This window comes from Peromyscus maniculatus, chromosome 18 (assembly GCF_049852395.1).
Source record: "Peromyscus maniculatus bairdii isolate BWxNUB_F1_BW_parent chromosome 18, HU_Pman_BW_mat_3.1, whole genome shotgun sequence".
NCBI classification, from domain to species: Eukaryota; Metazoa; Chordata; class Mammalia; order Rodentia; family Cricetidae; genus Peromyscus; species Peromyscus maniculatus.
In genome coordinates this window covers 47415509-47429171 of record NC_134869.1, presented here as the reverse complement: position 1 = coordinate 47429171, position 13663 = coordinate 47415509, and the positions used below count along the sequence as shown (strand labels likewise).

General features: G+C 44.6%; 1 protein-coding gene across 14 annotated transcripts in view; it reads right to left on the bottom strand.

The window, feature by feature from the left end:
• Usp15 (ubiquitin specific peptidase 15) overlaps nt 1-9105 on the bottom strand; it is a 97930-nt gene extending 88825 nt beyond the window's left edge. For 5 of the 14 annotated variants that reach the window (XR_013045601.1, XR_013045602.1, XR_013045600.1 and 2 more), the window contains exon 1: nt 8782-8938. Coding sequence is in view for 3 of the 14 variants with exons in the window: in XM_076554163.1 (XP_076410278.1) it covers nt 8782-8870 (89 nt within the window). In the remaining 11 variants the exon portion in view is untranslated. Of the gene's footprint in view, nt 1-8781 lie in introns of all 14 variants that reach the window. The other 9 variants (XR_013045604.1, XM_076554154.1, XM_076554150.1 and 6 more) reach the window with 8 other exon arrangements.
• Between the last annotated feature and the right edge of the window lie 4558 nt (nt 9106-13663).

The window sequence follows — 13663 nt, the reverse complement described above, 5'->3', positions numbered from 1 at the left end:
GTAGTGTGGTTTAAGCATCCTTTCAGGATGTCACTCACTTTCCAGTTGCTGAGGGTGTTGTAGTATTTGTTCGACATTATTAGATAGAAACAATAAAAACGTCTTTTTGATAGTCAGCACATCTATCTACTTACCTACCTGTCATCTATCAATCATCTATGTATCTATCTCTCTATCATCTATGTCTATCAATCATTTCTCTTTATCATCTATCAATCATCCATAATCTATCAATCATCAATCATCTATCTATCCATCCATCCATCCATCCACCCATCCATCCATCTACCCTCCCCCCTCTCTCTAGTCATCTATCTGTCTGTCTATCCATCACGGCTCCACACAGTGCACGAATGTCACAATGTGCACATGGTGGCAGAAAGGCAACCTCCAGGAACTGGCTCTCTTCCCACCATGTGAGTCATGAGACTCAAACTTAGGTCACTAGGGTCAGCCCCATTATTTGTTTAGCCAGCTTCCTGGCCCTTATATAGGTTAGTTACACAGTAAATAGTGTTTGTACCTTTAGGTCATACAAGGTAAAAATTCAGGAGAGAAATCTGAGTAAAAAGACATACAACATTCCCTGTGTGATTACTGTCTGCTGTCTCTAAGAAATACATGGGAAAAGGCGGGGGTGGGGGGTGGGGGGAAGGTCCGTGAACAAGATTATTAACAAAAATAAAGAAATACTGACATACTCTTAAAATATCACATCATTTCAACATTGAAGTAGGAAGGACAAACAACTAAAACAAAGTTGCTGAAGGAGTTTGGGCAGAAGTGGGAGGTGACTGCTAACTATGTAGATTTTCTTTTGGGATGATGAAATTATTCTAAAGTTAATTTTGATGTATATACTCAGAGGAATGCCCACTCTTAGTGGGAATACTGTGTAGTACATAAATTATATCAAAATAAAGCTCAAAGTGTAGAGGGATTATACAGCTATATTAAGAAATGTCTTAAGCCGGGCGGTGGTGGCGCACGCCTTTAATCCCAGCACTCGGGAGGCAGAGGCAGGCGGATCTCTGTGAGTTCGAGGCCAGCCTGGGCTACCAAGTGAGTTCCAGGAAAGGCGCAAAGCTACACAGAGAAACCCTGTCTCGAAAAACCAAAAAAAAAAAAAAAAAGAAAGAAATGTCTTTACAAGGATCAAATTTGAGTTCTTGAAATAAGTATCAATCAAGGAAAGGGCAGGATGGCCCAACAGTTACAGGTGTTTGCCACCAAACCTGAAGACCCGAGTTTGATCCCCGGACCCACAGAAGCAGACTCCAGCAAGTTGTTTCTGACCTCCACTCTCCACATTTGCACCCGGACACACTTGCCCCCACACACTTACACAATAAATACATATGATGAAATTTTTAGAAAAGAATCAGGAAGACGACTGAAATAAACAAAATGTAACCTAAAGTCCAGTAATACAGGAAAGAGTAAATAATTTACAAGAAATGGCAAACCCACCCGCATCAAGTCAGGAGGTATAAGGCGCAGACTGCGAGGACAGAAACTTCGACAGGTTCCCCATACGGACAATAGTTGAAAATGGTGTTAACTAACGTGACAAACAACACTGGCCCCTCTTGACTTTAAGACTGTTCAAGTGTCTACTTTGAACGAGTCAATGAGTACGGCTCAGTCACTCACAGGAAAGTACACAGCTAGAGTCTTCTGGGGACTAGACTGCTTAGGTTAGAATCCCCCGACACTCAGAATACGACTGTATGCACTTGACTCCAGTTTCTCTATAAAAACAATGCTACATATTTCATACATGTAAGAAAGCTCTTAATACACAAGCAATATTTTTGTAAACCACAGCCACAGATTTATATATCCTCTTAGAATTTCAAAGTTCTACCTTAAATTTATTCAATATGAATAAAATTTTTCTATCTTTATCAAGTAAACCTCTTGACTAATCTGTTACTTTGTCAAGCTGCAAAAACAGATCTTGACAGTAATAGAAAAAACACAAATCATCAAATAAATTATCTTTTGCCACAATAAAGGACCCCGTTGTTCTTTTTTCATGCAATTAATAAATTTTGTCTCGATTATCCCCAGGCTTTGATTGAACCACCTCTACACCTTAGAATCGTCTGGCCTCAAAGACACTCTTGGGGTGTCTGTGAGAGCCTTTTTGTGGGTACTTCTGCTAAGCCATTTTCCATAGCAGTGGAGAATGCCGCCCCCCCCCCCCCCCCCCGAAGCCCGTCGAGCTCAGAGGGTGGAAGGGGCAGTCGGTATTCTCAGCTCTCCTGCTCAAGAAGAGGAATCGGTCCAGCGCTCCCTTATCTGCAAAGTGATAAGGGACGGTGTAGGAGGCTGCAGGATAATTCACGTGGTGTAAAAACTCCTCATGTGGGCATGAGGAGCTGTGCTCAAGTCCCTGAACTCTCCTGGAGACAGCAGGCCGAGACAGGGGAATCCCTGGACGCTCACAGGCTAGCCAGCCTGGTATGCAGAGCCACACACCATAGAAATCCCATTTTAAGTGGAAGGCGAGGACCAACAGCCATGTTGTTCTCTGAGCTCACATGCACTCATGGCCCGCACATGCCTGCAATTCACTCTCCTGAGTCAAAAATAAACCAATCTATGTAGAATCGCAGCGATGGAAGGCATTACAAACAGTAATCAAACACAAATTACTCCTAAAAGTATTTTCTACTTTATTTCACAATCTGAACTATTAAAGAGCAATTCTTGATGCCTTCCTTACATACTATAATGTGTATTAAAAACTGAGGCCAGTTACTAGTTTTACTAGAAACCTACTTGAGGTTTCTTTAGTAGTATTTTTTGGGGGTGGGGAGGAGGTTTGAACTAGATGATAGAATTGAAAGAAATTCAAATTTAAAGATGTAGTCATCTCCTCATCTAAAGACTAGATAAGAAAGTCTAAAGAAATAACTTCAGGGGAATAAATGAGAGACAGATTGTGACTTAAACGGTAACCCAGAGAATGAGAGAGACACTACTCAAGGGAAAACAAAAACAAGAACCAAAAAGCCAAGCAACCTGAAAATGTTTATCTGTGAACTATGAAGAAAGGACAACAGCCACTGTGTGAATTACATCCAAGTAGTAACAGCACCAAGTTACGAATACTTCCTATGATTTTAGAATTATAACCAGGAATTTAAACAAGCTCAGAAATCCAATGGCATTAAGGGCATGTACTTGGAAGGCGCGCGCGCACACACACACGCACACACGTACACACACACACACACAGAAGGTGTTTAGAACAGTGGCTGGCACAGACTAAGCAAGTCAATAAACGTTCATTTGCAGTGGCATTATCATGCGAACCACTGGCAAGCCAATGAGTTCCTCTCCAATTCCTCACCTACAGGAAAGAAATATCAATACGTTTGCTAGTACTTATTTTAAGGGTCGGCCTGCATTAGTTGCCTTAGGAAACTCCTCTTCCTTCTCTGCCCACACACCCAACAGTTTAGACTTACCATCCAACAATATAACTGATATGCCTCGTAATAGTGATTCTCCAGGGGAGAAAAGAACCGTGTTAAACTCATAATGGAACAGGCATACGCAATGACAAGACAGCGCAACCGACTGTTCAGTAGCATGAGGCTTGTCCGATTTTTACGACACTCATAAAGTGTCAACATGGCTACACACCTTCCTTTCTCTTAAAAAATGTTTTTTGACTTTACAAATTCATTAAAACAGTACCTACAATTTTTTTCAGTAGGTAAACATGAATCATAAACTATATGTTTTTAAAATGCTAGACTTTTAAATGCTAGAACTTCATGTGTCTGTAGCAATACACAAATGCTTTTAAGATACAGATAGAATCCTAAAATACCCTACACTACAAGACCTTATTACCATGTTTGTGCTGATATTTCTGTAAAACAGTGAGAAGGGGGCCTTATTACTCTAAATTTATGATTACTGATCATTAAAATTCAAAAGCCTGTAGAGTAATGATCATAGATAATCTTGTCCAGAGTATTCAATCAAAATGACCATTGCTCTATATACCTGGTTATCTGCCTATTGGTCTGTAGTCATCATTTAACTTCCAGAAGCAAGATGCTAAGATTTCCTATACACTCCATCACATATAAACGGAACAGCCACAAGAGACAAGTGTGGGATAAAATGCTAGAATTCTGTTGCTAAATATAAAATGGGATCTCTAAAGAGGAAAAGAAGTCTCTTTTTCTCCTTAAATTAGAACTATTTTAAATGAATCTTTAAAAGTAAGAGGCAGTTTAGTACAGCGATTTAAGGGCATGAACCTCAGCTCCAAACTACTTATGGTCAAATTCCAGCGGTCATGTGAAGGTCTCTGAGTTTAGGGTTCCTATTTTGTCAAATGTGCACAGCAGCAGCAGTTCCTTGAATTTTAGCAATGAATAGTTACGTCAACATACACTTGGAACAGCACCTGGGCAGTTCGTGTTTTGAAATGTAAAACCGTAGGCTATGGCTCCACAAGCTGATTTTTTATTATACTTATACAAGCAAGAATAATAACCGTCACAAACCACTTTGTAAAAAATCGTATTTTAAATGTACCAATGGGGAAATTGTATAATTTGGAGGGAACAAAAGCCTGGATGTCATGAAATAATTCAATCAGTGAATACCTCTAGATTTTGGCCAAAAAGGCCTCATTAGCCCTGACCCACTAGCAAGCCTGTAATGAAGAGTTAAACGAAGTCAACTTGCTTCTCTACTATTTTAAGCATCTAAAGGAAGACTATGCTTTAATGTGGTTACTTTCTATTTAATTTTTACCAATATGCCAATATCTCCAAAGTTTTGCTTTCTATTTCCTGTAAGTGACACAACCTATGCCCCACTTAGTGGCAAACGCCAAACTTCTTTTGTAAGTATACACTTGGGAATGTATGTCAACGGTGTCTTTTTTCTAACTGAGCACATTTCTTTGAATGACTGACAGATCATCTTGTAAGCGTCAAAGTCCCATAAACCTAAACAATCCCAGAAAGCCCCAAAGGTTCCTAGGTAAGACAACAGGGAGGGGAGGGAAGCTCATCGGCGACCAGCGCCTCTGGTCCAAACCTCACTGATCAGATCCTTTGAAAGCGTACTGAAACAAAACTACGACATACTACATGATGACACACCAAGTTACTTAAACCTACTGGGCTTACACAAACAAGCAACACGGCTAATCCAGTTAACTACACATTACTAATAAACAACACAGCTCATTTGGTTAACTTTCCATTACTAATAAACACAACATGGCTAATCTGGTTAACTACACATTACTAATAAACACAACACAGAAATTACTGAAAATGACTAGCAGATATAGTTCAGTAAAACTTTACACATCTATTCATAACAGGCTCATTTTGAAAGAAAATCTCAAAAAGGAACATTTTACAACCCATAGCTTTCTTTGTACTTTATTCAACTACCATTCCTTAGGTTCCTAAAGAGCTTATAAGTAATTAAGCACTTTTCTTTTAATCTTACCAGGAATCCTGCCCCCACGTGTATCTTAAAGGTGTCTTTAATTTATCCTAAGTTAAACTTTAGTTTTTCAATTCTTTTTCTGTATTCCTAAATTCTAATTTAACTTTGTTCATGGTCTTCTGAATGTCTTGTCAGAACTGAAACAGAGATTAACATATATGAGACAACTGTTCTATCCCTTACGTAGATGACTGTCACTTTGCTATCTTTTTACAGGTATAGCCCTAGTATCAATGTTAATCAACTTATTACAAATCTAGTACCAATTATAAAAAATGTTTCTTTTCCTCTCAGACTTGTGTATTCCATTTGCTGTAAAAATCACTCACTTTACAAATAAACAAACTGGTATTCAGGCAGAACCAAATCTTTTTATTTGCCTTGGTATTTGAGTCAGTCACCATTATAAGAAACTCCCATTCGCTGAAATTTAACACATCTGACTATAATTTCAAAAACCTGTACTAAGCTCAAGATTATGGTAAGCCTATCCTTTTTTTTCTTAGCACAATCAGCAATCAGTTTTTCATAGATTTTGCCTATGGCCAGCCAGAAAAGGACAGGGTTTGCCTAAATAACCCAGAAAGGGTAATCGCCAATCTGAACGTTGTTGTTTTTTCAAGTATTAAAAGAAAATTATTAAGTTTCAAAACAAGGTCAACAACTAAATTATCATTAAAGGTTCCTATCAATTTAGAACTTATAAGTCCATTATCAAATTGTACTTTCCAAATTACTCTCCTTAAGACTCTAAACTAGACTTTTATTCCACAGTTTCTGGGGGGGGGGGGGAATCACCTCCCAATTTACACATGAACTGATTCATGCCTCAAAATGGTTTCTGCAAATTCCTACTATCATGTGCATGCGCTTTTCCTCCATTTACGCCAATGTTTCTCAACCTGTGGGTCGGGACCCCCAGAGCAGCCTGACCTTAGGTTGATCACCTAAGACTATCATAACAGTAGTAAAATTACAGTTATGAAGTAGCAGCAAAAATAATTTTATGGCTGGGGGTCACCACAACATGGGGAACTGTATTAAAGGGTGGAAATGTTAGGAAGGTTGAGAACCACTGATTTACACAAAAGAGAAAATTAACAGGAAGGTGAAACTTCCACATTTAGCTGCTGCTCAAAAACTGGCCTTCAGTTTCCTTTTCGAAATGAAAGCAATTACATTTCAAAATGTAATAACTCAATATGAACTTAACTTCTACGTTTTAACACAGCTTACAGTAACTGTGTCAAGAAGTAAAAATACACTCGCTTAAAAAGTTGCCAACTTTATAAAATGTTTAATGTCCGCAATACACTTATTTCTTAAAACATACTGCAGCGTCAACACCAATTATACAGGATATTACTCAGCACACAGAAACATAAAAGAGAAAAATATCTACACTTTAAATATGTAGATTTCTATTTTATAGATTGCCACATTTGTATTTGTATGAAGCAATGAATGAGTAAATTTGTTTTTAAGAAAAATGTTCTTCAATATACGAGAGAACATGCTTGAATTTATCGTTAAGACTCCACAGGCCAAGTAAAACACAGATGTTCTAGGGAATACCCGATTTCTACACAGTAATAAACGTGGTAGAAACATTAGCATATAAGCAATAATGACGTAAGCCACTGAAAGCTCACACCATTTGCTGTAAAGCAACAAGTGTTTCAAACCATTAAGGGTCTTAATTACAGAAACTCTATGCAGCCTTGCAAACTAAGATCAAAGTACTCAAATTCGGGTCTCCAAACTGTCACCTATTCGCTTACTTGAAAATGCTTTCAATCCCACAGCATTTGTTAGTAATGGATTGATGGGAGAAAACAAATAAACAAAAAAAAAAAAAGATTACTAAAACGTAAGTATTTCGTGAGTACCAGGTATTTCAGAAAATGTAACTGAATCAATATAGAACAAACACAATACAATTGTTACTGTCCACTTAACAGGTGGGTACGGAGGAGGTGCACCGGCTAAAATGAATTTGCTTCAAAGTCACACTGCAAGGTTAAAAAAAAAAAAAAAAAAGTGGAACTGTGAAATAAATCAGATCTAAGTCTCTTTCCACTAAGCCACACTGGAGTACCTGAACACACACTTGGGGGAAGCTAGAAACCACCGACCGGTACGGCGACAGAGGGAAGGGAAAGTAACTTTAAAAAATAAATAAATAAATGAAAACAAACAGGCACACTGCCCTTCCCCTACAACAGTACTTTTCCCTTCATATGACATCTCCACGTTATTTAAATTATTCAACTGCTCTGGCTTGGCAAGTATTAACATTCCTACATGCTTCCTCAAGTCTGAATACTAGCAAGCTTCTTAGGACTTATCTACTTTTTTTTGTTTTGTTTTTTTGCAGGCCTATGCTCTCCCCCCCCCCCCCCCCAAAACCGGGGCGAAGGGCTGCACTTCTCAACAGAAACGCTGCCGGCTTCTATCAAGCCCAGGACCACGTGGTGTGTGGCTCTCCCAAACCCAAGGTCCCTTACAACGCTCCCTTCCCTTGGACAAGGAAGTGGAAATGAGGGGTGGGGTGGGGTGAGGAGGGGGGTCCTCCTTGTGAAATGGGATCCCTGACACGGACCACCTGTGTGGGTCCCCGCCGCCGCCGCCATCCCGAAGCCCCGAAGTCCCGGAAAGACTCCAAGAACCCCAAGCATGGGGGAACTTGGAGGTGGGGGGGATAGGGGCTGGGGTGGGGTGGGGGGACCGACAATGCCGGCCAAAGGAATACACGGGAGAAGAGCGGCCCAGAGAGGTGGTGGAGCGGCGGGACCGGGATCTGTCAAAGGACGAAAATATAAAATAAAATAAAATAAAAACCCAACCACCACCCAGCGGCGGACTCAACGCCGAACGCCTGCACCCGATCTCTTGCGAAGGCCCGAGGTGGGAGCGGCTCGGCCAGAGGAGGGAGGAGGAGGAGGAGGACCGGGAAGCCGCACAGAGCCACGGCCGCCGCCGCCGCTTCCGCACAGCGCCCGGCGCGCACCGCCCCACCGCCGAGCCCCGGCCCTCCGCGAGCCCCGGTCTCAACCTTTTGCCTTCCTCCTCCCCGCCCCAAAATAAAAAGAAATCTGCTGCCCCGGGGCGGCCACCGCCACCACCGCCGCCGCCACCGTCACCACCGCCGCCGCCGCCGGACCTGTCCGCACCTGTCACCCCACCAGCCGGAGAGACACCACCACCAGCCCCGCGGCTCCCGCCCCAGGCCCTCTCCGGCCCGCCCCGGGCCTCCGCGGCCTCCGCGGCCCGGCCCCTTACCAGGTGTCCCCCTTCCGGAGCGAGGTTTTGAGCAGCGTCGCGATGTCAGAGCGCTGGGTGTCCAGGTCCGCCGCTCCGCCTTCCGCCATCTTCTTCCACTCGGCGGCAGCGGAGGCGGCAGCGACGGCGGCGGCGGCACGCCCCGGAGCATTGTGGGAACGGCGTCCGCGGCCCCGCCCCGCCGGCTAGGCCCGTACCAAATGGGACGCGAGGGCGGGGGGCGCGGGGGGCGGGGCGGAGCGAGAGAGGGGGGCGTGGCTCGGGCGCCCGGAGAGCGCCGACTGGCCGCGCCTGCGCGCTGCGGGGGCCGCTTCGTGTTCCCCCCCTCCGGCTCGCCCCTGCGTCGCCCCGCCCACCTTTCCCCGGTGTGGTCGCCGCCGCCGCCGGCGCCAGCGGCGCCTGCACCGACGGACGCCCCGGACCTCTTGTGTGTTTGCACGGTTCTCGCCGGGCGCGGCACGGCGCTTTCTCTCCCCGGCCAGGCTCTCTCCTTGCCCGGCCGGCCCCTCTCTCTTGCCTCCGCCGCCTCCAAACCCAGTTTTGCGGGTTCCCTGCCCGCTGGAGGGCGGGGCCGCCCGGCTGAGAGATGGCCGGAGAGCGCGCGCAGTTGGGTGACTTGGGGGTGCTTTTCCTCTCCAGCCGCAGAGCCCAAGCCCAGTCTCACTTGACTGTGGGCACAAAGGCCGCTCTGAAACACCAAAGGTTTGGACGCAGTGCCCTTCCCAGGTGCCTCCCTTTCTCCACCCACCCCACCCCGCCCCCCGTTCTTGCTGCCGGTAGGGACCTTTCCTACCTTTTTCGTACCTTTCTTAGGCTCTTTGTGACGCCTCCCGTGTGTGGCGCGCGCAAACACACAAACACACGCGCGCGCGCGGGCACACACACACACACACACACACACACACCCCGTAGCTGCAGTGCAAACATGTCCCAGTTTCTAGGTGAACGGGCAGTGAAGGATGTATTGAATAAGGCCAGGTATGGAAGAGATTGTTTTTAAAAGTGTGAAAAACCTTATCAGTGCCAAATTAGCTTTTCCTTCGTTTAATTTTCAGGGGTGTATATTCCCGAAGTTAGACTAGGTAATATAAACTGCCTTTGAAGCCAACAATTACAAACGGGGAAATTGAGCCTCTTTAAAAAAAAAATCAAATACCAAGGTCACACGGCAACTGGGAATGCAAGGTTATCACCCAGGTTCCAGATTCGAAGTACTCTCCTTCCATGGAAAGACAATCAAGATATGAAGTCCGTAAGAGCTTAAACATTTCTTTTCTATAATTTGTGTATATGCATGTGCGTTTTCATTGCTGTACTGGTGTCTACTACCATTCTGTCAAATATCAAGAGACACGTTTCAAAATTAATTGTGGCAAAACTGCTGTTTCCAGGAAGGAAGATAGCCAGCCACCCCCCAGTATAGCGAGCGGTACGTGATAAGTTAAAAGATGGGCAATAGTCTCTCCATTTTTAATGCCTCCTAGTTGGTGGGAATGCCGTGGAGATGGGCGTGGCTGCGTTAGCAGGAAGTTCTGAACGCTTCCACGTGAAAGTGGGATTGAGCTGCTTAGTGTTTGTCAGTTTGTCACAAACTAAAGTCACTTGGGAAGAGGGGAACCTTAATGAAGGAATTGCCTCCACCTGAGCAGCATGTGGGCGAGTCAATGAGGCATTTCCTTCTTTAATGATGGATGCGGCAAGCCCCTTGTGGGCAGGTGATCCTGAGTTGTGTAAGAAAACAAGCGGAGCCCTTCAGGGGTGGCGCACTAAAAACCCGAGGCTGAGGCAGGCGGATCTCTGTGAGTTCGAGGCCAGCCTGGTCTACAGAGTGAGCTCGAGGACGGACACTAAAACTACACAGAGAACCCTGCCTGGAAAAACCAAAAAAGGAAAAGAAAACAAGCTGAACAAAGCCATAAAAGCAAGCATGCCAGTAAGCAGCCATGGTCCATGGTCTCGGCCTCAGTTTTTGAAGTCTCTAGGTTACTGTCTTGAGTTCCCAGTTAGACTAACCCCAGGGTGGGACACCCAAACCCTTTCCTCCCCAAATTGCTTTTGTTCGTTGTTTATTTCGCAGAAAGCAAACTGGGCCAAGAAGTGTCTGTCAGTGTCATGTTTTGGGTGAGTCAGGGTTGTAACTGCTTGTGCCTCCCGCACAGGACGTTTTTGGTGTTACTTCAACCTCCGTGAGAGCCTAAAAGTAATTTCCATCTGCTGCCATTTCTTATGTTATTTGTGACCACTCCCGATTATGAAACCGAGTTTTTCTAACGATGGACATTCTCAAGGACTCCTCCCCCGCCCCTCCCCCGCCTTTCCCACTCCTCTGTGAAGTGGAACAAAGTTGCCAAAGAGAGGCAACATGATATGCAAAGAATATGCTGTATCCACAGACACGTGACTTCAGACCTCTAGGTGCCAATACTTAATCTGTCGTTTATTTATTTTATTTAAAATTTGTATTGCGTTTATTTTCTGTTCATGAGTTGAGCGTGTGCATGTGCAGCAGCCTGTCATGGAGACCACAGGTCAGCTTGCAGGAGTCAGTTCTCTCCACTCTGTGGGTTGCAAGGGATCAAACTCAGGTAGCCATGGTTATACCTGCTGAGCCAAATTGCCAGCCTAGATTTTTTTTTTTAAAAAAAACAAAACAGAGGGGAATCTCATGTATCCCAGGTTGGCCCTGTAACAGTGGATAACTCAGAACTTCTCAGGTCCTTCTGCTCCCCAGTGCTGAGATCAAGCTCAGGACTTCCTGCTTGCTATCTATGCGATCCACCAGCTGGGTTCCATCTCTGGCCCCCAACTAAGAATTTTTTTTTTCTAATGGAGGTTAAAAGAAACAATGTGGGCAGCCCGTCAATAAATGTTAGTAGGAAGAGGTGTGCTGATGGCAGGATAAATTGTATACCCAGTGTATGTATCATATCTCAATAAAGCTATCCTTAACAAAGCATTCAGGACTTTAAAGGTAAAACTCTGTGGTCTGCTATTTTATAAGCATAACAGAACCAAGGAGTCATGAATTATTCACACCCTCTCTTCTAGTGTCTCTACAGACAGAATTGTGGAGACGTAAGCCACGCAGAAAAAATAACGAAGCCCCCCCCCCAAATCAAACAAACAAAACCCCTAATAATGTTCACCTACACTGTGCCCTGGGGAGTGGGCCCTTGATAAGGATGGATCCGTTCACATTATACCGCAGGCTTACGAGATCGTCTCGGGGATCTAACTAGTTGGCATCACAGTCAATGAGTGGTTATAATGATATCTTATTTAATAAGCACGTGAAATATCATCATTGTTCTCTGTCTTGGCCTCACTCCTCTGAGAATAGGGGGTGTCTTTGAATCTAGAATTTGCCTTATTTCAGCTAGATTAGTGCCAGAGATCCATTTCTAAAAATTAAAATCGTTTCTTGAATAAAAAGGCAAAAACAGCTTCATGATGTTAAGTCACAGAGATTTTGACTGTCAATGAGGGATTGCTACTGTTTATGGAGAATTACTGTCTTCACTGTTGCTTCCTTGAGTTGACTTCTTCTCATTGTAAATCTTTGGTTGGTGATTGTTATTTTTTTATTGACTTATTTGAGTGTGTACGTGCATGTCTGTTGGAGTCTGTTTTGTGTGTGTGTGTGTGTGTGTGTGTGTGTGTGTGTGTGTGTATGTGCAAACAGAAGCCAGAAGAGGGTGCCAGTGTCTTCTATCACTCCACGCATTTATTTGAGGCAGGGTCTCTCCCTGAATCTGAGACTCGCGTTTTTTGGGTAGGCTGGTGCTGTGGGACGGTCTGTATGTCAAATTGCTCTGATTGGTCAATAAATAAAACACTGGTTGGCCAGTGGCCAGGCAGGAAGTAGGTGGGACAAGGAGAGAGGAGAATTCTGGGAAGCGGAAGGCTGAGGCAGGGAGACACTGCCAGCCGCCGCCGCCATGACCAGCAGCATGTGAAGATGCCGGTAAGCCACCAACCACGTGGCAAGGTACAGATTTATGGAAATGGACTAATTTAAGCTATAAGCACAGTTAGCAAGAAGCCTGCCACGGCCATACAGCTTATAAGTGATATAAGCGTCTGAGTGATTATTTTATACGTGGATTGTGGGACTGCGGGGCTTGGGGAGCCTGGAGAGAAGCCCTCCAGCAACAGGCTGGAGTCCCGGTAATCCTCCTGTCCTTGCCCCTCTTGGAGCAGGCAGGCTGGCATTCTGGGCATGTGCCCGTTGGTTGCCCTTGGGTCCCCCTCACTGAGCAGCAAGTGCTCCCTCTTGTTACTTCCTTAGACTTGCTTCGCTGTTCCTCATCGTTAAGAAACCTAGGGATATGAGTAGGGAAAGGAGTACTGTTGATGGACACTTTAGAAGTGAGGCTTAGTAATGAGTAAAGTGGCTCGTACATAAAACGTGCCGGTTTTGAATCTGAACTATGACTAGGGAGGATTTCTTTGATGTCCTAAGTGCTCTCTTCTCCCACTGATGTTAGAGCATTCCCTTGCTCAGCTTTGAGAGATTCCTGTACTGAACAAGTAAGAGACAGGGCTTCATGTATAACAACTCCTCCAGAAGAGACTAAGGCTTACAAACAAGGTATCAGTTTAGCAAAAACAACGGTGGTAGGTTCCCCTCCACGGCCTATGCTCTCCTCTGCTGGTTCTCGGCCAGGTTTATCTTAGTGGGAATGAGTTCTGTGCTGTGGAGCTGGCATCCCATCCAATCAGAAAGTGCTTGGTTACTCCCAGAATTGGCACACTGCTATCCCACCCGTGGGTATATCTTGCCAGCCAGGTAACTGTGGTGGCTCCTGGGGTCTATAGCTGGGTAGGAACACTGATGACTGCCCCCCATCCCCCAGCTGCTTGTATCACATTCCCCAGCACC